The sequence below is a fragment of the Dipodomys spectabilis genome, unplaced genomic scaffold (genome assembly GCF_019054845.1).
Source record: "Dipodomys spectabilis isolate Male_0828 unplaced genomic scaffold, ASM1905484v1 ptg000173l, whole genome shotgun sequence".
NCBI classification, from domain to species: domain Eukaryota; kingdom Metazoa; phylum Chordata; class Mammalia; order Rodentia; family Heteromyidae; genus Dipodomys; species Dipodomys spectabilis.
Window position 1 is genome coordinate 4,259,899 of NW_024870850.1, and position 25,463 is coordinate 4,285,361.

General features: G+C 51.0%; 1 protein-coding gene across 2 annotated transcripts in view; it reads right to left on the bottom strand.

Annotated features, from left to right (window-relative positions):
- Arhgef18 (Rho/Rac guanine nucleotide exchange factor 18) overlaps nucleotides 1-19,449 on the bottom strand; it is a 70,252-nt gene extending 50,803 nt beyond the window's left edge. The window contains exons 1-8 of one of the 2 annotated variants that reach the window (XM_042693693.1): nucleotides 19,352-19,449; nucleotides 14,407-14,666; nucleotides 12,734-12,878; nucleotides 11,980-12,097; nucleotides 11,555-11,612; nucleotides 9,953-10,030; nucleotides 7,831-7,933; nucleotides 7,585-7,723 (exon numbers count right to left, since the gene is read on the bottom strand). In XM_042693693.1, the coding sequence (XP_042549627.1) occupies nucleotides 7,585-7,723; nucleotides 7,831-7,933; nucleotides 9,953-10,030; nucleotides 11,555-11,612; nucleotides 11,980-12,097; nucleotides 12,734-12,878; nucleotides 14,407-14,666; nucleotides 19,352-19,366 (916 nt within the window). In that variant the 5' untranslated portion in view covers nucleotides 19,367-19,449. Of the gene's footprint in view, nucleotides 1-2,270; nucleotides 2,368-7,584; nucleotides 7,724-7,830; nucleotides 7,934-9,952; nucleotides 10,031-11,554; nucleotides 11,613-11,979; nucleotides 12,098-12,733; nucleotides 12,879-14,406; nucleotides 14,667-19,351 lie in introns of those variants that run through there. The other variant, XM_042693694.1, reaches the window with a different exon arrangement.
- Between the last annotated feature and the right edge of the window lie 6,014 nt (nucleotides 19,450-25,463).

Consider the following 25,463-nt stretch of genomic DNA (forward strand, 5'->3'; position numbering starts at 1 on the left):
GCTTTGGAGAGAAGGTGTGTGTGTGGGGGGGGGGGGGGGAGGAGGAGGAATGAAGAGGTGAAATTTACTTCACAAATAATAAAGAAAAGACTGTCTGCCCTTAATAAATAAAGGTCTTTGGGTCTTTAATGATTTAAGGCAGTCTGGCGACAAACACTGTTGCAGGAATGACCTGTTAGAATTTGAAGAAATGGCAATCCATTAGGACAGAAGTCACATTACTTCACAACTATGTTAAACACGTGCTGGGTAAACAGAAGCGGGAGACACAGCTAGTGACCACAACCCCAGTGCCTGGGGCTTGGGGACAAGTCTGGTAGCCTTTCAGCCATAATTGCTGCTACAAGACAGGACAACTTACATACCATTTCAACTTGCAAACACAACTTAAGAGAAACAGGAAACAAAATATTAAAAGATGACAGAATTATCTCTTCCCCTTTTTTCTACTGTGTTCTACTTAAAACAATACAGGATCAAGAGGGTAGGTAGCTCAGTGGTTGAGGGTTTGCGTAGCATGACCAAGGAGGACTTTGGGTTCCAGCTCCCAGCACCACAGAAATCAGAAAGTAATTAGCCCAAGGCTGGTGGCTCACACCTGTAATTGAGGCTAAGATCTGAGGATTGCAGTTCGAAGCTAGTCAGGAAGGCGTACATGAGACTCTTATTTTCAATGAACCAGCAAAAAGCTGGAAGTAGGCCAGAAGCATGGCTCAGTGGCAGAGCACCTGCCTAGTATAAAACAAAAACTGCAAATTGAGTTGTGGCTCAAGTGGCAGAGTACTAGCTTTGAGTGCAAAAGCTAAGGTACAACTCCCAGGCCCTGAATTCAAGCCTCAGTACAGGCACCAACGCAAACAAAATAAAACAAACAAAAAACCCAAAATACAGAAAGGAAGAAAGGAACGAATGAACGAATGAGCTGGATAAAATAAGCTCTATAAAACTGAAACGAATACATTTACAAGAATAAAATTAGTGATGCATTCCAGCTGTTGGCTGTTATTCCCTCTAGAACAAATGTCTTTTTTTTTCTTGTTTGGTAACAAGAAAAGGGCTTGGTAACTCATAGAAATAACAAACTAGGTAAACCCTAACTGGTCCAAACAACAGACAAGATATTTCTATTTCCCGGGCTCTTATTTGTACGGACTGTAGTCACCTGAAAATACAAATATAAGAGCAGGCCATACGTACATGTTATATAACATTCATTTAGCATTTGCCATATGCCAGGATGGAACCCCCTACCAACCCCCCCCATTCCCATTTTAAAGATTGTAAAGGGGGGGGGGAGATTGAGGTTTAGGAAAGTTCTGTGGCTAATACATGGTGGCATGGGACCACTGATGCCGAGGACACCACTGTGTGACATGTCCCCTTAGAGTTCTGGGATTAATTATTAACTCAGATTCCAGCAAAGTTCACACACACACACACACACACACACCCCTCCTCCTGTTCCCCCATAAATCACCTTGGTCCCTAGGACTGTGCACGCATTCCCAAGGAGAAGAAGGGGTGGGTTTCAAAACCACAGATTTTGGGGTTCCATCGTTCCCAGGACGAGCAAAGGAGGTACATGTGGACTCAACTCCTGAAGAAAAGTTCGGCCATCTAGCTGTGCCACAGATCCCTTCGCCTAAGGAAAAGAAGCCAAGCGGACAAGCAAACCCGCCTGGGACCAAGGCCTGGCTTCCCACCCCAAGATCAAAGTGGCCCTGAACACACTGAGATCTCCACCAAGAAAGATCCCCGCCCCCCCCTCAATGAGCCAGAAAGAACCCCAAAAACACCCACATTGCAACTTGTCCTGTTTGTTACCCAAACGCTCCACTGGCTGGAGAAGACACCTGTTCCGGGATATCTTAATTCCTCCTTCTCCCCCACCCCGCCACTCCACACACGCAGGAGAGGCCTGAAGTCTTGGGGTGCTGTTATTCTGTGTGGGTGTTACTCCCCCAACCCTTGATCCTGTCCCAGTACCCCGACACCCGAGTGACCTTCCTTCTCTCCTACCCAGGAAGACCGTGGGCTCCGTCTGCACCTCTGCACCCCGCTTTCTTCACCCAGATCTCCCTGGCTCAGGAATCGAGGGGGGCGGCCGGCCCCCGCGGCGCTTGCCTTGCAGGGGTCTCCCCCGGGGCCCAGCGGGAGGCCTGAGGTAAATCGCGGGGGTCCCGAACCCCATCCTCTGGCCGCCCCCGGGAGGGCTTATACCCGTCCTCTTGCACCCCATTTCCCTTAGAATTGCCCCGCGGCCGCCTCACCTCGGCCGTGTCCCTTCCTCAGGCCGCCCGCTCCCGGGTCACTTTCGCCGCCGCCAGCTCCGCCGCCTCCCGGCCTCAGCCGAGCCGCAGACGCCCGCCCTGCAGAGCCGGAAGCGGGAGGCCGCGCGGAGAGAACTACGCATGCGCGACCACGCCCTCTGCAGGGGGTGTGGTCAAAGAGGGGGCGTGGTCCCAGTACGGTTAGGTCTCTTTGCACCTGGGACTTTGCCTTAGGCTGAGTTCAGGTTGAGTCCCGGGTGGGGGGTCGTCCACTAAGCGGCGTCGTGGGGAGCAAGACCAAAGCAGGAGGGTCCTTGTGGTGAGGGTGAGGGGGACCCCCCCCCCCGGGGGCCGGTCAGTGGGATGAGGGTTTTTGTTGTTGTTTTTAAAGTAAACGGAACAGTCATGCGCTGTTAACTCAAGCCTGAAATTGTAGCTACTCCGGAGGCTGGGATTTGACTATCGCAGTGCAAAGCCAGCCTAGGCAGGAACGTCTGTGAGACTCTTATCTCCAAAGAAACACCAAAAAAACCGTAAGTGGAAGAGTGGCTCAAGTGGGTCAGAGCTAGCCTGGAGCAAAAAAGCTAAGGGACAGCATCCAGGCTATGAATTCATGCTTCAGTACCCCCCCCCCCTAAAAAAGAGTAAACAGGATAAGGGGGACCTCCTTATAAGCCAATATGGGGAGTTTTGAACAGGGGGGACCCTCAAGGGAGGGTCGAGGGGCATTTTGTGGGGTCATTGATTAGTACGTCTGGGGAAAGAATCTGAGGAGAGGGACAGGGCCCACAAGGACTTGGGATTTAGTGGATTTAGGGACCCTCTGAGGGAAGAGTGCAGTTAGGAAGATCCTCAAGAGAGATTGGAGGGGCTGGGAATATGGCTGTGGTAGAGTGCCTGTCTAGCATACATGAAGCCCTAGGTTTGATTCCTTAGTACCACAGACTCAGAAAAAGCCATAAGTGGTGCTGTGGCTCAAGTGGTAGAATGCTAGCCTTGAGCAAAAGAAGCTCAGGGATAGTACCCGGCCCTGAGTTCAAGCCCCAGGACTGGCCAACAAAAAAAAAAAAATCAAGAGAGATTGGAGGTGTCGGGGAGTGTGTTTTGTGGATTAGCTAATGCTTTGTGGATCTGGGAAGGAGTTGGATGAGGTATCCGTGGGATGGGAATACTCAAGGTGGGCAAAAAATAGGGTTTGGAACATATTGTAGGGTCTATTGAAGCCCTGGATATTTAGCAGGTCTAAAGAAAGAATCTTGGAGCAGGGCACTGGTGGCTCAGGAGGCTGAAATATGAGGATCACGGTTCAAAGCTAGCCCGGGCAGGAAAGTTGTGAGACTCTTATCTCCAATAAACCACCAGAAAGCCAGAAGTGGTGCTGTGGCTCAAGTGGTAGAGCTGAAGAGCTGGGGGACAGCACACAGGCCCAGAGTTCAAGCCCCATGACTGACGAAGGAAGGAAGGAAGGAAGGAAGGGAGGAAGGGAGGGAGGGAGGGAAGGAAAGGGAGGAAAGAAAGGGAGGAAAGAAAGGGAGGAAAGAAAGGAAGAAAGAATCTTGGGAGAGAGCAGTAGGACTGGTGTTGTCTTGAGGGAATCAGAAAGGCCTGGCGGGGTCTGCCATCAGGTATCTCTGGGGGCATTTTGAGTCTTAGTTAACTAAAGGAGGCTCCTCTGGTGGCAGGGAATTTGAGGGGGGAATTAAGAGGGTGTGATATTTGCTACTATAAAGCAGATCTGAGACAAATTAATCACCTTCCTGGCATGTGGTCAGATCTCAGACACATAGACAACCCAGACAGGTACCCCCAAATACTCAAAACAGGGCTCCAAGTGCCCCAGAATATGTCAGACACTCACCCCAGGTCCATCAGAAAGTCTAAAGCTAACATTCAGAATCTGAAAAACATGTTCAAAGTAACCATTCATCCATCCATTCACTCATCCATCCATCCACCCACCCCCCCCACCCACCCACCCACCCACCCCCCCCCACACATCCATCTATGCATCCATTCATCCATCCATCTATTCATCCATTCACCCATCCATCCAGCTATTCATCAATTCACCCATGCATTCTTTCATCTATCCATCTACTTATCCATCCATCCATCCATCCATCCACACACATCCATGCATCTATTCACTCATCCATCCATCCACCCATACACATACACAACCATCCACACATCCATTCATCCATGCATCCTTTCATCCATCCACCCATCCATCCACACACACATCCATCCACAGGAGACTGAGATCTGAGGATCATGGTTCCAAGCCTGCCCAGGCAGTTAAGTAAACCAGCAAAAAGTCAGAAGTGGAGCTGTGCCTAAGGTGGTAGAACATGAGCCTTGAGCAAAATAGCAAAGGGACAATACTGGGCCAAATCCCTTTAACTGGCACAAAATTAAAAAGTGTGTTTTAGACAAATCAAGCAATGTAATGGGAGCGGACTCAGGCTCCTAGTTCAAATCCTGACCTGGACAAAAACAAGTATCTCCCAGAGTTGATATCTTACCTGGTTGCCAGTAAGGGTTACTGAAGTCATATCTATGTTGAGCACATTAGTTCTTGAGATATTTGCAAGCACTCAGTACAATAAAGCTACACATTGTGATTATGTCTGCAAAACCTGGGATTGTAAAGTGTCATTCAGGAAATTGAACACTGCTGGAAGGAACTCTTATCAGTTGTGGCTATATTGGTAAGGGGTTTATTGATCTCTAAGCTATAGTAAGCCACCCTCCTGGGTCTGCCCTGCTTACTGCTTGATTGCCTGGCTTAGGGATAAGCTAGTGGTTTCTTTCTCTTCCCTCCCTCCCTCCCTCCTTCCCTCCCTCCCTCCCTCCTTCCATCCTTCCTTCCTTCCTTCCTTCCTTCCTTCCTTCCTTCCTTCCTTCCTGCCTTCCTTCCTTCCTTCCTTCCCTCCCTCTCTCTCCCTCCCTCCCTCCTTCCTGTCTTCCTTCCTACCTTCCTTCCTTCCTTCCTTTCTTCCCTCCCTCCCTTCCTCCCTCCCTCCCTCTCTCCCTCCTTCCCTTCCTCCCTTCCTTCCTTCCTTCCTTCCTTCCTTCCTTCCTTCCTTCCTTCCTTCCTTCCTTCCTTCCTTCCTTCCTTCCTTCCTTCTTTTGTCCAGCTTGGCCTGGACTCTTCCCTTAAGCACTAAGGACAACAGTCTTGAGCCACTGTGCCCAGTTACTGTGCTTCCCCCACAGCTGGGACAGCAGGCATGCACCACTGCACCGCACCCAGCCATTGGTTGAGATGGAGTCTTAGGAACTTTTACATCTGGGCTGATTCCCCTGATCTTTGCCTCCCAAAGCAGCAAAGATTACAAGCTTGAGGCAGCATGCCTGGCAGAAAACATTTTCTGTAAGCAGCCCTCCGGTAAAGATTTCCAACTTTGCTGGTTAGTCTGGAATCTCCTCAATTTGAAAGCTGAGACAGACAATCTACATGAAGCAGGCACTGCTGTCCCCAACAAAACCTTCTTAATAAACACTGAAATGTGAATGTCATGCCACGTCTGTGGGTCCCCAAATGATCATTTTCAACCATTTAAAAATGGGAAAAGGCCCGGGCTCCAGTGGCTCATCTGTATTCCTAACTACTCAGGATGCTGCGATCTGAGGATCAAGGTTCGGAGTCAATTGAGGCTGACTTTTCATGAAAGTCATGAGACTCATATCCTCAATTTATCACGCCTCCCCCCCCCCCCAAACTGGAGGAGGAAGGTTCAGATTCAGCCCAGCAAAACAGTCTCTGTGAGACTCTCATCTCCAATTAACCAGCAAAAAGCTGTACTGGAGGCATTGCTCAAGTGGTAGAGCACAGCTGTGAGATAAGGTCTCACTTGGCATCACTGGCATTACAGGCACATCCCACCAAGTCCAACTTTCCTTCTGTGGAGATCAACTTTTACAGACTTTTCTGTCTAAGCTGTCCTGATAACCATAATCCTCCCAATCTCAGCCCCCATGTTGCTTGGGGTGACAGGTGCACACCATATCACTCAGCTGTATCGAGAGGGATGTGAACTTTTGTGCCTGAGCTGGCTTCAAACCATGATCCTCCCATTCTCAACCTCTTAAGTAGTTAGGATTATAGATCGGTGTCACCTCCAATCAGCTTTTGCCTTTGTGGTACGAGGGATATAACCAAAGGCCTAGCGCAAGCCACACCCCCTACGGTGGAGCCACGCCCCCACTTCATGCCCCTACAACTGAATCTCACCCTGCTACCCTACCACTGTGCTGCGCCTCCCGTCCTCTTAGCACCTTTACAACAGGAATCGTGACACTATTGAAACTTTTTGTTGTTGTTTTGGTGTCAGTACTGGGGCTTGAACTCAAAGCCTGGATGCTTTCCCTGTGCATTTTTTTTTTCCTCAAGGCTGGCCTACCACTTGAACCTCAGCTCTACTTCTAGTTTTTTTTGCTGCTTTGAGATAACAATCTTACCGACTTTCCTGCTGGCTTCAAACTTTGATCCTCAGATCTCAGCCTCCTGAGTACCTAGGCTCACAAGCGTGAGCTACCAGTGCTCTACATCTGAAACTTTTTTGTGTGGGGAAGTCAAATCTGTAGAATGAACTTAGGGCCTTGAGCCTGAAGGCAGGGGCTCTATCACTTGAGCTACGCCCCTACTGCGTAAGCCACACCTCCTATCACTAGGGCTACCCTCTACCATTGAAGCCACACCCAACTGAGCCACTTCCCCATCGCTTAAGGCACACCCCTGAAACTTGAGCCACACCCCCTCTTACCATGCCTCTTACCACTTGAGCAACTCCCCCTTCACTCAAACCACGCCCCTGCAACTTGAATCACCCTTCATACCACTTGGGCCACGCCCACACCATGCAAAGTCACACCCCAGCGCTTAGCCACACCCTCTTACCCCTCAAGCCACGCCCCCAACAACTCAAGCCGCGTCTCTGGGCTTTCTTGATACTTTCCTCTTGGAACTCTATCCTTTAGTACTGTGCGGCCATAATCGGTGTTTCAGCCAGTAGGTACAGAGTAGTACTTTATCACAGTACCCCCCCTCCCTCCAGCTAATGCACACCCTGCGTGGAGTCTCATTTTGAGGGTGATACCTGTGACCACCAAAGTCGAGGCAACAGGAATTTCACCTGTCTTGAGGTCACCCAAGGGCTCCCCCATCCTCAGCAACCATCCTGTGTTCTCGATCTGCCCACAAAGTTGAACAAAGATAGGCAATGCAAAGGTGACCACAGGACTGACGGGAAAGATGGGAAGACAGAGGCTGTTGGGGGGGGGGGGGGGGAGACTGGACTGGTGGACTCACCAGAGCTCAGCGAAGGCTTGTCACACAAGGGACAGCTGGAATGGCCGGAGAAGGTCCCTGGTACCAGCTGGTGGCCGTTGGCACACTCACGCCTCTCACGAGCATCCTGAGCCTTGTCTCTGAGAACTAGGCTCTTCCCCTGCATAGGATAGCAATAACTTGAAATACCTGGGCTCCCAGGTCAAGGGTCATCTATGGAGCTGAGGAGGAGGAAGGAGCCCCTCACCCCTGCCCAACCCTCCTGACCTTCTCCTTCTGCCTGGTGACCCGGCTGCGGAGGGAGCTCAGGCTCCGCTTCACCCGGGTGCTCTTGTCTGGCTTCTCATTCTTGCTTGTGCCATCTTCGTTCCTAGGGGACAAGAAGATTGACAGGGTTGTGGGTGGGGTCGCCTTGGCATCCCACAATTCTGGAATATGCCTCCCCACATCCTTACTCCTTTCTTCCTTCTTTTTCTTCCTTTTGGCAATTGTGGGGCTTGAACACAGGGCCTGGGCTCTGTCCCTGAGCTCTTTGGCTCTACCACTTTGAGCCACAGCTCTACTTCCAGTTTTCTGCTGTGTAATTTTGAACCACAATCCTCAGATTTCAGCCTCCTGAGTAGCTAGGATTACAGATGTGAGCCACCAGCACCTGGCCTTTCTTTTCTTTTTGAACTCAGGTCCTCATACTTGCTTGGCCACCAGAGTCACACCCACAGTCCAGCTTTTTGGTAGTTAATTGGAGATGCCCAGGCGACCTCAAAACTCTGGCTCTCAGCTTCTTGAGGAGGATTATAGGCATGAGCCACCAGTGTTGGACTAATATATTATTGGGGTGTGTGTGTGTGTACTGGGACTTGAATTCAGGGTCTAGGTGCTTTCTCTTAATTTTAATTTATCTCTTACTCTTTTTTGTTTGTTTGGCCAGTCCTGGGACTTGACTCAGGGACTGGGCACTGTCCCTGAGCTTCTTTTGCTCAAGGGTAGCACTCTACCACTTGAGCAATAGCACCACTTCCAGCCTTTTCTGTGTATGTGGTACTGAGGAATCAAACCCAGGGCTTCATGCATTCCAGGCAAGCACTCTATCACTAAGCCACCTTCCAAGCCCATTTTTTGTTGTTTTGTTTTTACTAAGGATGGTATGTTACCACTTGAGCCACACCTCCACCTTAAATCCACTTGTGTGTGTGTGTGTGTGTGTGTGTGTGTGTGTGTGTGTGTGTGTGTGTGTGTGTCCTGGCCCTTCAACTTAGGGACAGTACCTAGGCCCTTTTTTTTCTGCTCAAAGCTAGCACTCTACCACTTGAGTCACAGCTCTAATACCACCTTCTTTTTTGATGGTGGTTTATTGTAGATAAGAATCTTAATGACTTTTCTGCTGGGTCTGGCTTTGAACTGAATCCTTAGAGCTCAGCCTTTGAACAGCTAGGATCATAGCTGTGAGACATTGGTGTTTGGCCCACATATTTTTTTTTCTGTCAGTATCTGCAGTTGTGGGGCTTAAACTCAGGGCCTGGGTACACTCCCCAACCTCCTTTGCTCAAGGCTAGCTAGCACTCTACCACTTGAGCCACAGCGCCACTTCTGGTTTTCTGGTGGTTGATTGGAGATAAGAGTCTCATAGACTTCTCCTGCTCAGGCTGGCTTTGAACCTCCAACCTCAGATGTCAGCCTCCTGAGTAGCTAGGATTACAGGCACGAGCCATCTGCACCCAGCTTTGGCCCACCCATTTTTAAAAAGCCATTTCCCCACCAATGTTCTGGCCTTCACGTTCCTGCCCAATTCCCCTGTGTGACCAGCCCAGTGCCATTTAAATAAATATTAATAAAGCCAGCCATGGCAGAACTGTTTTACTGGAGAGAGATCCTGTTCTTCTAGGATATATGGATGTGTGCTAGCTTTAAATATTTGTTGAGGGGGGAAGAAGAGAGAGAGAAGAGAGAGAGGAGAGAAGAGGGAGAGAAGAGATAGAGAAAGAGAGAGAGAAAGGGGGGGGAAATCTGGGGACAACAGTCTTGTCTGTGCTCCCCAGAATTAACTCTGCCCCAAATTCCCACCATCCTTTTTTTTTTTTTTGGTCGTGGGCCTTGAACTCTGGGCCTAGGCTGGGCGCTGTCTCTCAGCTTTCAGCTCAAGGCTAGTGTTGTATCACTGAAGCCACAGTGTCACTTCCAGTTTTCTGAGTGGTGTATTGGGGATGAGAGTCTCACAGACTTTCCTACCAGGGCTGCCTTTGAACCAGGATCTTCAGATCTCAGCCTGCTGAGTAGCTAGGATTACAGGCGTGAGCGACCAGTGCCTGGCTCCCATCATTCTTTAGGATAAAGTTGAGATGGGGGGAAGCACAGAGACCCCAACCCAGCTGCTTTGACAGCTTGTACTTACTCAGACAGGAACTCAAACCAGGTGAGGCTGGAGTGGGGTCCCCCAGGGCTGGTGGACAGGTGAGCCCGCTGCCGGGCCCTGCATGACAAAGGGGACAGATGTTTGACTCCACAGCTGGTTTTGTCCTTCTCCCGCCCCTCATTTCAGAGCTTTAGGGCTTAGGGGTGCAAAAGAGGGGCCACCCCCACAACAAGGATAGTGTGATAAATTCTCCAGCAGAGGGCAGTAACAAGTCATGACACCTCATGTGTGTGTGTGTGTGTGTGTGTGTGTGTGTGTGTGTGTGTGTGTCCATGAAATTATCTCCAAGGAACAAGCAAAATGCTAGAAAGGGAGTTGTGTTCAAGTGGTACAGTGCTAGCCTTGAGCAAAAAGTGAGAGGTTGCTGGGCGATAATGGCTCACGCCTGTAATCCTAGCTACTCGGGAGGCTGAGATCTGAGGATCGAGGTTCAAAGCCAGCCGTGAAACTCTTATCTCCAATAAACCACCAGAAAACTAGCAGTGGCACTGTGGCTCAGGTGGTAGAGTCTTGAGCCGAAGAGCTGAGGGACAGCGCTCAGGTCCAGAATTCAAGCCCCACGACCGACAAAAAAAAAAAAAAAAAAGTGAGAGGTCAAAGTCCTGCGTCGAGTCCTGGTACCAGCATTTGCAGGACCCAGCTCCCTCTTGTTTTTATTATAATTGTTATATTTTGAGACGGGGTATTGCTATGTTTGAAGCTGGCCTCTAACTCACTATCCTCCTTCCTCAACTCTCAAGTGCTGGGATTATAGACATGTGTTACCACTCCCCATTGCTCTATTTTCTTTACACCTCACCTCACACCTGCAAGGGAGGGGGGCACTGTTACACTGGTTTTCCCCTGTTGTGTTTCCCACACTTCTCCCTCACCTCTTTCCACATTTGTCCTCTCCCACACCTGTCCCTCATGCCTGTTCCTCGCCCTGTCTCCTTTCCCACTTACCCATGGTACTGTCGAAGTTCTTGAAGCACTTCCTGTACCATCAACCTGGAGAGGAATTGAGTTCAAAACAGTCCACAGTCACCCAAGGTCACATACACAGTACCTAACATGAGCCCAGCCCTGGGCCCTGAAGCAGACCCTAACAGGAAGTCCCAATCCATCCCCCCCATTATTGGGAGTTAAAATTGGGCAGTGGCTAGCCACAATCGCTTAAGAGCAGGATGGCTGCAGCCAGCCCGGTGCAGGTGGCTCATGTCTGTAATCCTAGTTACTCAGGAGGCTGAGATCTGCAGTTCAAAGCCAGCCTCGGCAGTAAAGTCCATGAGACTCTTACTCTCCAATGAACCAGCAAAAAGCTGGAAGTGGAGCTGTGGCTCAAGTGAAAGAGCACCGGCCTTGAGTGAAAAAGCTAAGGGACAGGGCCTAGGCCTTGAGTTAACGCTCCAGTATGGGCGTGCATGCACGTTTGCGTGCACGCACAGGCATGGACGCACACACGGACACACACACACACACACACACACACACACCACAAAAAGACCAGCAATACTGAAAGTGCATGGGGGCATTCCTGGACTTGAGCCTCTGCTTCCTCTCATCCCATCCCATTCCCTCCCCCCTCAGGCAATCACTCACACATGGTTGGGTTCCACGTGGTCCTTCTCTAGGCATTGCAGCACTGGGGGCTGTAGTTCTACAAGACACCCCCACCCCAGAGGGCACCAGTGTGAGGGTCCAGCCCTGCCCCGGCCTACCCCTGCAGGACTGGCAGACTGTTAGGGAAAAGAGATGAAAATAGGGAACGGAAAACCAGCAAAGTCCTCGCCTTTGGCAGCTCCACTGGTGCTCAAGCCCCCAAGGGAGAGGGGGAGGAGCAGGTGCGGGAAGCCACACCCCTTTTGGGGACTCTCAAGACCCAGCATTCTGTCCCAAGAGGCCCTACATCTCTTTTCCCAACCGCTTGCATTTCTGAGGTCCAGCTGGGGCTCCATCGATGGGAATGTATGTACATCTTCCCACTCCAGTAGTTTGAATGCAGGAACCCTGCCAGGCGCGACTACCTTGGCCAGGTAAAGTGCACATTTCACACTCTGGAGCCAGCTCCAGACAACCGATGTCCTCGCAGGCCAGGGGCACGGATCTGGACCGTAATACTTTCTTCTCCAGGCTGCCCGATTCCTGTGTGAATAAAAGCATCACCCTAAGCCTGGGATTCAGCCCCAGAGGCAGAGCACGTGGCCAAAATGACGTGGGCGCGGCTTAAGTTATAGGAAGTTGAGCTCCAGTAATGGGGGCGTGGCTCCAGCGACAGGGCATGACTCAAGCGTTGGGGGCGTGGCTCAAGGGAGGGGGCGGTAGGAGGAGTGGCTTGAATGACAGGGGCGTCAATCAAGTTGTGGGAGGAATGAATCAAGTGATGGGGCGTGGCTCTAACGACGGGGCGTGGCTTTAGCAGAGGCGTGGCTCAACCGGTATTGCACCTGCCTAGCAACACCTCCGGTCTTGTGCCCTGTGACAGTCATATACATTGCCCTGGGACTCTGCTACCTGCAATCCATCATCAAGGTCCAGATATGGGGTATTTGACCTCTAGACTCCTGAGCCAACCTCTTTTCTTTATAACCCACCTCTGTTCTGCGTGCTGTTAGCCACAGAAACCCAGCGATTGCAGATGCGAGTCCCAGGGCCCAGAGCCGCACCGGTCATGAGTTAAACCCGCACCCTGCAGCACCCACTCCACCCCAGCATCCTAAGATGACTTGTACCTACAGCGTTTGTTGGCTTCTGGGGGACTGGCCGCAGGGTTACACCCACCTTGCCTGGGTGTTCTGCTGGGCTCCTGTCTCCAGACACACCCCCTTGGGTCCAAGTCTTCAAGCCCTCTCCTGACAGATTAAGAGCCAGGCTAGCCAGCCAGCGAGGGAGACAGGGCCCCATATCTGGAGTGTCCAGACTGAGCCTGGTGGAGGAAGAGGGTGGAGAATCTTAGGGGGTCTTCATCTGCTCCCGGATCCCGGATCCAACCCATGGGGTGTGGGGCTTCCAGATCAAGGAGAGGGTAAAAGCCACAGAGAGGGGCCTTCAGTTCCCCAAATCATGGGACCAGCTTCAGCTCTCCCCCACACCCCACTTTCAGGGGGAAGGCAGGTTAGATTGGTCAAAGCTTCATTTGCATCAGACCTACCCTTAATGCACAGACTAGGTTATTTGGGGGACACAGGAGGAGGGACTGAAGCTCCTCCAGCATTAGATGCTGGAACTGTGGGGTGCAGAGAAAGTTGCTACGACCCCCATCACTTGGTTTTCTGGAGACAGAAGTTACTAGGTTTCCCAGGCTGGCCTTGAACTCATGATCTTCCTGCCTCTCTCTCCAGAGTGCTGAGAGTGTGTGCCACCACACCAGGCTTAGCACCCTCTCTCTTTCCCCCCCCCCCACTCTGTGTGTGTGTGTGTGTGTGTGTGTGTGTGTGTATGTGTGTGTGCGTGTGTGTGTGATGTGTATGTGTGCTGGTCCTGGGGTTTGAACTCAGGGCCTGGGTGCTGTACTTGAGCTTTTGTGCTCAAGGCTAGTACTCTGCCACTTGGACCACAGCTCCACTTCTGGCTTCTTTTTTTTTTTTTAAAATGTTTTCTTTTGGTGGTTCATTGGGCATAAAAGTCTCACTGACTTTCCTGCCTGGGCTGGTTTTGAACCATGATCCTCAGATCTTAGCTTTCCAAATAGCTAGGATGACAGGTGTAATCTAACAACACCTGGTTTCAACTCCTATGTTTTGATCACAAGTTAGTCTGTGGCTTGGTGTATACATGTGCAGGGAGTGTGTGTGCAAAACATGCAGTGAGCCAGGCACGCTGTGTCATCCTAGCTACTAAGGAGACTGAGATCTGAGGATCACAGTTGTAAGCTAGCCCAGGCAGGAAAATCCATGAGACTCTTATCTCCAATGAGCCACCAAAAGCTGGAAGTGGAGCTGTGGATCAAGTGTTACAACATCAGCCTTGAGAAAATAATAATCATCATCATCATCATCATCATCACCATCATCATCTAAGAGATAGTGCCTAGACCCTGAATTAAAGCCCCAGTACTGGCCCGCGCACACACACACACACACACACACACACACACACACACACACACAAAATCAGAACACTGCTTACAGGTGAATAGGTAGGTGTCTGACAGGATGAATGCAAGTGTGAGGCTTGAGCAGGGGTGTGTAGGCTGTCCGTGCAGGCAACGGTGTGTCTGTGATCCACCTGTGTTTGCCATGTGGCTGTGGATTTCTATGCCCACAGGCTGTTTGAACATGCATGTGTATGTGTAAGCCACCTCTCAGAGCATCGATGCTTTGATAGTGGCCCTAGTGGCAGACAATACAGATGGCATGCCTTGGTGCCCCCTGCCCAGTCCTGGGGTGGGGGTGGAGGGCAGGGTGCACCAGAGAAGGTAGGCAGGTGTGTGTGTGGTGGGGGGTTGGACTGACCTCCGCCTGCTCCCTGAACAACTCCGAGACCTCTCCCAGCTCCGTCTCCTCGGCAGGACTTGGGCCCCTGCTGAGCTGGACAAGGATGGATCTCTCTTAGTTTCTGGGCCAGGAGTCCTGCTCTCTGTAGCCCCTCCGAACTGGCTGTGGGAAGGGTCCCCTAAGCCCAGGTCCTGGAAATACTCGCTACCCCGCAGGGCCTCCAAATCCAGGCTGAGATCTTCTGAGCTCTGGCTGAGCCCTCCTGGGAAACTGTCCTCCTGCAGGTAGGTAAAAGATGTCATTAGCTGGGCATGGTAGCTCACACCTGTAATTCCAGCACTTTGGCTCTAGGCAGGAGGATCTCTTCTATATCTTTCCCCAACCACAACCCCTGCTTCTTTTGTTCTTTGCTTCTTTCTCCTCCCCTCAGGCATTCTATTTGACATTTTTCCCCCTAGCCAAGAATATCTGCCTTATTCCAAAAACTTCTCCAATCAAACCCATTCAGAGAAAGCTTGGAAAACTCCTGTGTATCCTTCAAAACCCATCCTGGACATGCCTTCCAGGCTGCCTTCCTGATTCTTTGAGGCTGGCCAGGTGCCCTCCTCTCTGCTTCTTTCTCTGCATGCCAGTCCTGGGGCTTGAACTCAGGCTTTGAGTGCTATCCCTGAGCTTTTTTTCCCCCTGGTCCTAGGGCTTGAACTCAGGACCTGGGCACTGTCCCCGAGCCTCTTTGTGCTCAAGGCTAGTGTTCTACCACTTGAGATACATCGTTACTTCTGTTTTTTCTTTTTCTGAGTAGTTTATTGGAGATAGGAGTCACATGGACTTTCCCGCCTGGGCTGGCTTTGAGCCCCAATCCTCAGATCTCCGCTTCCTGAGTAGCTAGGATGACAGGCATGAGCCACCAGTGCCATCGTTCTATACTTGGGTTTGCATTCAGGGCCTTGAGCTTGCTAGGCAGGGGCTCCACTCCTTGAGCCACGCCCCTAGGGACTGAGCTACACCTACTACCCGTTGAGCCACATCTCCAATTGTCTTTGCTTTTGTTACTTTTCTGATGGTTTCTTGAGTTTTTGTTCAGGCCCACCTAGACTTCTATTCTACCTCTGCTTCCTGGGATGACAGGTACCCTCCACTATACTTGGCTACTGCTTGAGACAGGGTCTCATTCACTTTTTGCTTGGGCAGACTTCAAACCATGATCCTTCCAATCTTCACCTCCCTAGTAGCTTGAATTACTGGGGTGCTCAGGGGACAGTTGAGCAGTATGAAGCACCTGCCTAAGACCATCTAGAGGTCTGCACCCTCCACTTCCAGAACCTTCTATCTCCCACACTGCAGCTCCATCTACACTCAGAAGGAACTCCCCTCTCCACAGCCCAACACCCCTGCTTTTTGCTGTTGTGGTTCTTGCTGTTTAGAATATAAGCAACTGGGTATAGGTGGCTCACACCTGCAATCCTAGCTATTCAGGAGGCTGAGATCTGAGAATCATGGTTCAAAGCCAGTCCAGGCAGAAAAGTCTGTGAGACTCTTATCTCCAATGAACCACCAGAAAACCAGAAGTGGGGCTGTGACCAAAAATTAAAAGAATATAAGCAATAAGATAGGTGTCAGTAGCTCACACCTACTATCCTACACAGGAGGCTGAGATCAGAGGGTCGTGGTTCAAAGCCAGTCCAGGCACTAAAATCCATAAGACCCCCATCTCCAAAATAACTAGCAAAGCTAGACATTGGTGGCTCACGCCTGTAATTCTAGCTACTCAAGAGGCTGAGATCTGAGGTTTGGAGCTCCAAGCCAGCCCAGGCAGGAAAGTCTGTAAGATTTTAGCTACCAAAAAGCTGGAAGTGGAGCTGTGGCTCAAGTGGTAAAGCACTAAAATAAGCTCAAGAATACAGCCCAGGCCCTGAGTTCAGGCTCTAGAACTGGCACACACATGCAAGTGCATGTGTACACACACACACACACACACACACATACACACACACCAAACCAGCAAAAATGGACTGGAAGTGTGGCTCAAGTGTTAGAGGTTCAGCTGAGCAAGCATGAGACTCTGGATAGAAATCCCCATATTGCAAAGAGAACAAGAAGAAGGAAAACTAGGAGAGGAGGAGGAGGAGGAGGAGGAGGAGGAGGAGGAGGAATAGGGCACTGGTGTCTCACACCTGTAATCCTAGCTATTCAGGAGACTGAGATCTGAGGATTGCCATTTGAAGCCAACCTGAGCAGGAAAGTCCAGGAGACTCTTAATCTCCAGTAAACTACTCAGAAAAAGTCAGAACTGGTGCTGTTGCTCAAGTGATAGAGCACTACTAGCCTTGAGCACAAAGAGGTTCAGGGACAGCACCCAGGCCCTGAGTTCAAGCCCTAGGACCCAGAAAAAAAAAAAGAACATGAGTGTATAAATATCTGCTGTATTGCTGCCTACAATCATTTTTTTATTTGTATGTTTGAGAGCATCTTTCTGTGTACTTAAAAGCTGGCCTTGAACTTCTGATTCTGTGCCCTTTGTCTCCCGACTGCTGGGATTACAAGTGTGTATCACCAGGCCCAGCCCTGCTTGCCGTTTTTTTTAGGAATATTTCTAGCAGTACAGTTGCTTCCTTATAGCATAATTCTATGTTTAATACTTGAGGGCGCCTCACCTTGTTTAGCACAGCCCACCCTCTCCTCACAACTCTCCCTTTGGGCAGCTCTTCTTGTTTCCTTCTTCCTTCCAAGGGGCTCCTCCTCTTCTTCCCTCTGTCCTTGAAATACCAACACTTCTTTTCTTCTGGACCCAGAGAGCTCTGGCTACTCTGTGATTTTTGGCAGCAACGCTTGTAGGTCTTCCCTGCCCTCCTCCCCCTCTTCCTCAAATGGTTCTATTCCAGCCTCTGAGGCCTGAACCAGCTCTTCCTGACACCCACCGCGTTCACCATTCAGCCCCTCAAGGTTTCCTCTGTGGCTCTGGTTTTCTTCCTCTTGTAAATATAAACACAGCCAGACAGCCGCAGCAGCGTTCACTGGGCTCTGCTCCCTTCCCCTCTTGCATCTGGTCTGCCTCAGCCCCAGCAGAGCTAAGGGGAGAGGGAGGGGGACGGGGAGGAGGAGGGGGAGGAGGAGGAGGAGGGCAAGCCTGGGGTGTTATTGGCACAGGCTGTCCCAGCTCTCAGCCAGCAGCAGAGCAGGTACATAGAGGGAGGAGGGAGGGCGCCTTGTGCTTTGCTTTCTTGGACTCATTTCCTGATGGAGAAAAGATGGGAGCCAGCCCCCCCCCCCAAGCCCCCTCGTTCCAAGCCTCTGATTAACCCCTGTCCTGATTCCTGCAAAGGACGATGTAAATTCAGCTCCATTCCCAGACTTGGAAACCAGAGTGGGCCCATCCCCCGCCCCCTCTCAAGGCAAACTCAGAAACAAACACCCCAGGACTCCTCAGCTCTCATAAGGCACCCAGAGAGTGCCAGGAATGTACCTAGAGCTGTGGACATACATGTTAAGCAAGCTCCCAACTGCTGAGCCCCTAGCCCAGGATTTTTTTTTTCTCAGTGGTACTGGGATTTGAACTCAGGGCCTCATGTGTGCTAGGTAAGTGCTTTACCCTATAAGCTATGCCCCAGCCCTCCAGCCCAGAAGTCTTGAGACAGCATCTTGCTATCTAGCCTACGTGGCTTTGGACTTAGGATCCTCCTACTTCTGTCTCAAAAATACACTTGTATTTTTTTTTTTTTTTTGGGTCCAGTTGTGGGGCCTGAACTCTGGGCCTGGGCGCTGTCCCTCAGCTCTTCAGCTTCAAGGCTAGTGCTCTACCACTTGAGCCACAGCACCACTTCCGGCCTTTTTCTTTTTGCTTATGTGGTGCTGAGGAATCAAACCCAGGGCCTCAGGCATGCAAGGCAAGTGCTCTACCACTGAGCCAACTTCCCAGCCCTACACTTGTATTTTGAATGTACGAGTCATTATTACCTTATCATCGATTTAAAAATATTCTAAACTTTCCTTCCTTCCTTCCTTCTTCTCCCCTTCCTTTCCATCCATGACTCCATCCACCACTTATCTACCCATTCATCCATCCACTACCCATCTACCTATCCATCTATCCATCAACCATTCATCCACCCATCCATCATCCATCTATCCACCCACCTACCCATCCATCTATCCATCCATCCATCTGCCATCCACTTACCCATCCATCTGTCCACACACCCATCTATCCACCATCAATTCATATGTCTCCCCCCACCCACACTTCCATCCATCCACCCACCACTCATCAGCTATACACCTATCCATATCTATCCATCCACCCATCCATCCATCCATCCATCCACCCACACATCCATCCATCCTCGCATATACCCATCCATCCATTCATCCATCTACCCACTCATTTATACATCTACTCATCTAATCTTCTACTCATGTATCCATCTATTCACTCACCTATCCATCCATCCATCCATCTGTTTATCCATCTGTCCACCACCCACCCATCTATCTATCCATCCATCCACCATCCATCCATCCACTGTCCATCTATCCATCATCCATTCATTCATCCATCAACTTATCCATCCACATATTCATCCATTCATCTACACACCCATTCATCCATCCCCTCATATAACCATCCATCCATTCATCTATTTACCCACCCATCCGTTCCCCAACTCTTCATTCGTCTATCCATCCATCCACCATCCATCACTCCATCCATTGATCCATCCATCCATCCACCTTCCCATCATCCATCCTCTATCCACCCCATCCCATAGTCTACCCATCCTTCTTAATTCCATTCCCTTATTCCAGAAAGAATCCAGTTTTGTCATCCATGAACACATTTTGGCGAGGGCTCCCTGAGCATGCATGCATATACTTGGTGCTTGGTAAGCACGGGTTCTAAACCAGTATAGTTGCTCTGTCACAGTTGTCATCTAGCCCCTGCCTGCCTCAGCAGCCTGTCACCTGCCTGCTCATCCTCCATGGTGGAGAAGAAATCTGGGTTCTCCGGCCTCCAGGGTTCACGTCTGCTCTTGGGGACAGCTCCAGAGTCAAAGGGTTGCTGGTTACATGACTTGGGCTCTGACCCTGTAGACAGAGGAAAGACAAGAAGTCAGGGCTAAGCTGTCACAGGAAAGACGTGAGTTCTGTACCTGCTTCTGCTTGCCCTGTACAAGAGGGTGATGTTGGCAAAGAACTTTCAATGATCTTGCAGCCAACATATGTGCCCCCTCCAACACTTATCCTCAGTCCAGGGCAGACATTACTAATCAATCACCAAGCTTTGCTCTCACTGGGACATTTGCCTCTTAGAATTTCCCCCAAGCACATTGATTGGGTCCACCGGCCAACACTAGCCAATCCCAGTTGGTTTGTCAAGTGATACTGATTGGTTATGCCTGCTTTGGCTAAAACAATGCTCCAAGCCCATGCCCACATTTGCAGGACAGTCTGGAACGGGAGGGGGGGGAGACTTTAGCCTCTCTCTTCCTCTTCCTAAATCCACATCTCCTCTGACCTCTGAGTTCTTAAGGGCCCCAGAGTTTTGGGAACCTTTGAGGGAGCACACTACAGGGGAGAAAGCAAGGGCTGTGGAGGTCAAGCACCTTTCGGGACTGGCCAGTACAGATACACACACACACACACACACACACACACACACATACACACACACACACACACACACACACACACATATTTGCAGCAAACATGTTTCTTCCCTTGGGAGGTGGATGGGGCATGTGACCACCTGTCAGGACTTTGGTGAGGGTGAAGGGGTCCATCCTGGTTTATTCTTGGTTATTTTTATTTTTATTTTTTGTCAGTCGTGGGCTTGAACTCAGGGCCTGGGTACTGTCCCTCAGCTCTCCAGCTCAAGGCAAGCTCTCTACCACTTGAGCCATAGAACCACTTCCGGTTTTCTGTTCGTTCATAGGAGATAAGAATCTCATGCCCAGGTTGGCTTTGAACCATGATCCTCAGGTCTCAGCCTCCTGAATAGCTAAGATGAAGGGCGTGAGCCACGGGCGTCTGGCTATTCTTGGTTATTTTTGACTAGCTTCTTTGCCTTCCAGGCCAATAGGGGTTTTGGATTGATCCTGGGTGCTGAAATGAGTCCTTTTCTTAGTCCTGCCTCTGTAGCTAGAGCGTGTCACCTCCCCGCCCAGGCTATCTGAGCCCGCAAGGAGGCTCTTTGTCACTTGCCATAGGAAGATGAATCTCTGGGTCCAACCCTGGCACTGTCTCGGCTCTTTCTGTGGAACCACTGCCTGAGGCCTCTCTCTATTCTGCTCTAAAACCCTGAGCATGGAGCGCTTAACCCAGCCCCACACAAATCTGCCGGCGGCTACCTTCCACAGGTCTGTGTGCCTGTCCACAGACTGCATTTCATTGTCTTGATAGTGGAGTCCTCTCACCCCTCCTTACATTCATCCTACCCACAACACACAGTAGGCCCTATTGCAACGAAGGAGGATGAATGGATGGATAAGTGAGTGGGTGGATAGATGGATGGATTGACAGATGATGCTCAGAAAAATAGATGGGTAGATGGATGGATGGGTGAATGGATGGACAGAAGGTGGATGGTCGGATAAATGGATGGGGGGGGGTGGATAGATGTACAGAAGGGTAGATGGAAAGATGCACAGAAAGGTGGTTATAGGATGGATGAATGGGTGGACGGGTGAGTGAATGGGTGGGTGAGTGGATGGATGGGTGGAAGGGTGGAGGGGTGGATGGTTGGATGGGTGGGTGGATGGGTGGATCAGTGGGTGCAGAACTTGGGGAAGGGAGAAGGAGGAGGGAGAGGAGGGGGGAGGAGGAGGGAGACAAGGTGAGCCACAGAATGCACTCATTAGTTGTGCACAGACAGAAATGAATGAGAAGCTGAGGGCTCAATGGGGACCTGGGGAAGTGGGGGCTGGGGGACAGGAGAGGACTCCTGCTTCAGGACCCTCACTCCAAATCTTCCCCCCACCCAGCCCCGCCTACAGCCTCCCTAGGGATTCCTATTAGGTGCCTGATAACTGATCTAAGGACAACAAAGAGCCATTTCTCCCTGTGTCCCAGGAGTGATTACAGGCCTTGGGCCATTAAGGTGTCATTGGAGTAGGGGGTGGGGGCTGGCCTGAGCCAGACAAGGGGTTCAGCTGGGATAGCCCTTTCTCACTCCCCTGACTCTAAGGAGACATCACTCACCCTGGATTCAAATGCAAATCCTCTTCCTCTTTCCCCTCCTTCTGCTCCCCCAGGCCTCACCTCCACAGCCTCAGCCATAAAAGGGGGTTTAAGAACCATGGGCTGCCCTTCCAACAGCCTGTCTGGGTGGGGGGAAGAAGGGGGAAGACCCCAGACTTTCCTCAAGAGCCAAGACCCCAAACCTACTACCTTGATGATTGCCAAGCAATGACTTAAAATACCCTTTCCAGGCACTTGGGGTACCCCACTTTGGCAGTTCCGTTCACTGGCCAGAACCTATCACAGAAGCAACCCCAGAACTGAACTGGCTTAACATCTTGAGAACCTCTTGCTGTGTAACCTGGAGGCATTTGCTCATCCTCTCTGAGCCCAACTTGATGATTGCATTCCTAATGAATTCCAGTTCCTAAGCCACTCTGGTTCTCTTCAAACCCTGGCCCATTTGTGGTACACAAGGAGAAGGATAATCTGTGTGTGTGTGTGTGTGTGTGTGTGTGTGCTGGTCTCAGGGTTTGAACTGAACTCAGAGCCTGGGTGCTGTTCCTGAGCTCTTTTGGTGAAGGCTGGTGCTCTACCACTTTGAGCCACAGCTCTACTTCTGGTTTTTTGGTGACTTACTGGAGATAAGCATCTCCCAGCTGGGAGCCGGTGGCTCACGCCTGTCATCCTAGCTACTCAGGAGGCTGAGATCTGAGGATCACGGTTCAAAGCCAGCCTGGGCAGGAAAAGTCCATGGGACTCTTATCTCCAATAAACCACAGAGAAAACCAGAAGTGGTGCTGTGGCTCAAGTGGTAGAGTGCTTGCCTTGAGCTAAAAGGCTGAGGGACGGCGCCCAGGCCGAGTTGAAGCCCCAGACTTTCCTTCCCAGGCTGGCTTCGAACCACGATCCTCAGATCTCAGCCTCCTGAGTAGCTAGGATGACTGGCGTGAGCCACAGGTGCCTGGCTGCACACCCCCTCTCTCTTCCAGGAGCCCAGAGTATCAGGGGACCTCCTCCAAGTCATAAGCTGTCCCTGGGAACCAGCCAAGAAGGTTTTTTGTTTTTTAAATCACTTCCTGGCAGAACCTTTAGAGAAGAGGGTTCCCCGACTTTCGTGACTTTGGGGGTATTCTGGGGGGAATTTCAGGGTGATCAGGGAATGAATCCGGGGCCCTGTCAGGCCCAGAGGCCGTGTCCTAGCTGAGAAATGGCTCCTGGGGAATGGGGGTGGTGGTGGAGGGAAGACTGTCTAGAGGTTCCAGCTGGGATTTGAGGGATCCCCAGTTCTCCCCCCACCTCCGCCTCCATCCCCTTACCTCGCTTGAAGGCCCAGCGTTTGGGCCACAGCTTGGACAGAGCCGGCCAAGAGTGGTGGAGTCCCCGCTCAGCCATGGGGGCGCCCTGGGAGACTGACGCAGCCCAGGGGAGAAGCTGGAGCCCGGCTGGGGATTCCTGCCAGCCCCCCTCCCCCCAGCAGCAAGGGGCGGGGCTGCCCCACCGAGCCACGGGAGCCACAGAGCCACCAGCCCTCGCCACGCCTGGGTTCGTGGTGGCCTCAGCCTGGGGGCGGGGGGCGCTGGACAGCTGGGGTTCGCAGGGCTGCAGGGGGGAGGGCAAGGCTTCCATAACCGCCAGCCTTTGGGGAATGCCCACCGTGGGGTGAGTGTGTATGTGTGTGTGCGATCCTCTCTGTGAGTTCTGTGAGTGTGTGTCTAAGTGTGAATTTGTCCAGGAGAGGGTATATTTGAGTATCCATGAGGATCTATTACTATTATTGTTGTTGTTGTTGTTAATCTTGAACTTGTTGTTAATCATGTTGTTATTAATCTTGAACTTGAACTCAGGTTCTGAGCACTGTCCCTGAGACTGATTAATTGATGTTGTCAGTCGTGGGGCTTGAACTCTGGGCCTGGGCGCTGTCCCTGACCTCTTTTGCTCAAGGTGAGCACTCTACCGCTTGAGCCACAGCGCCACTTCTAGTTTTCTGGTGGTTCACTGGAGATAAGAGTCTCATGGACTTTCCTGCCCGGGCTGGCTTTGAACTGAGATCCCCAGATCTCAGTCTCCTGAGTAGCTAGGATGACAGGCGTGAGCCACTAACACCTGGTCTGGGATGGCTTTGACCTCATGATCTTTCTGGCCTCAGCATGCCAAATGCTGGGATTACAGCAGTGTACTACCATGCCTGGTTTAGTGTAAAGAAAAAGTGTTCCATGTATTTTTTTGGGGAGAAGGGGAAATTATTGGTGATGGAACCCCAGGCCTTGTATATGTTAGGAAAATGCTCTGCCATGGAGCTACGCCCAGCCCAGGAGCAAACATAGGGTTTGTTTAGTTGTTTTTGCTGGGCTTGAACTCAAGGACTTGGACATAAGGCAAGTGCTGGGCTGAGCTCTCTATCCTGGCCGAGCAGCTGGAGGGTTTTAGTGTCTAATGCTCTGTGTGTATGTGTGTGTATGTGAAGTGTGCTGTGTGCATCCTGTGTGTGGTGTGGCATGTGTGGTTTGTGGCGTGTTGTATGTTTTGTCTTGTATGTTGCATGTGCCACTCACTGTGTGGTGCTGTGTCTGCTGTTTTGTGTGTGGTGTCGTGTGTAGCAGGTTACATGTTGCAGCATGTAGTGTGCTGTTCGCCATGCACGTGATGCCGTGTGTGCCATGTACCGTGTCATGTGTTGCAATGTGTCACGTGTGTTGTGCAGGGTGGGGTTATGTTGGAGTCAGAGCTAGTGCTGCCTCCTGCTGCCCCCCAGTGGCGGGAGGCGACATAGCAGCATGTTTTTTGTAGTGCCCCCTGGGCTGGTAGGCTCCAGGAAATGGAACCCCCCACTCAGGAGGCACAGACCAGCCTCATGAAAACCACCATGGAGCCGGGCGCTGGTGGCTCACGCCTGTCATCCTAGCTACTCAGGAGGCTAAGATCTGAGGATCAAGGTTCAAAGCCAGCTTGGGCAGGAAAGTCTATGAGACTCTCATCTCCAATGAACCACCAGAAAACTGGAAGTAGTGCTGTGGCTCAAGTGGTAGTGTGCTTGCCTTGAACTGAAGAGCTGAGGGACAGCGCCCAGGCCCAGAGTTCAACTGACAAAAACAAAAAACCACCACGGGGCCCAAACCAGACCCAATGCTAACACACACACACACACACACACACACACACACACACACACACACACACACACACACACACCCACGACAATTCTTTTTGGGTTGACCAAACAGAAGCCCAGAGAGGTTAATCCATATGCTCAGAGCCACTCAGCAGCAAGGTAGCTTGGAAGTAAACCCACAATCTGCCCAACATAGTCACCCCATCATTAACAACAGGATGGAACCCCAGGGAGCCTGCTTAGCACTGCATCCCGAGTGGGGGGGGAGGGGAAGAGGAGGGAATGTGGTGATCATTCAAACATGACACACATAGGGATTTGCAATGAAAAAATTTTGCTTACTGTTGGGGTGTCTCAGGGGTTCAGCATTTCCTAGCGTGTTCAGGGCCTTAGTGTCTATCCCTACAGCCATCAAACAAACAAAAAACTCTTCGAAAAATTCTCATTCCTGTCAGGCCCTAAGTGGCTCACGCCTATAATCCAACCTACTTAGGAGGCTGAGATCTGAAGATCGCAGTTCAAAGCCAGCCTGGGCAGGAAAGTCCATGAGACTCTTATCCCCAGTTGATCACTAGAAAACCAGAAGTGACGCTGTGGCTGAAAGAGGTAGAGCCCTAGTCTTGAGCAGAAGAGCTCAGGGACAGCACCCAGAGTTCAAGTCCCACGACCGACAAAAACAAAAGCTGGAAGTAGAGGTGTGGATCAAGTAGTAGAGCGCCAGGCTTGAGCACCAAAATCCCAAACCTCAGAGAGTTCAAGCCCCAGGACCAGCACACACACACACACACAC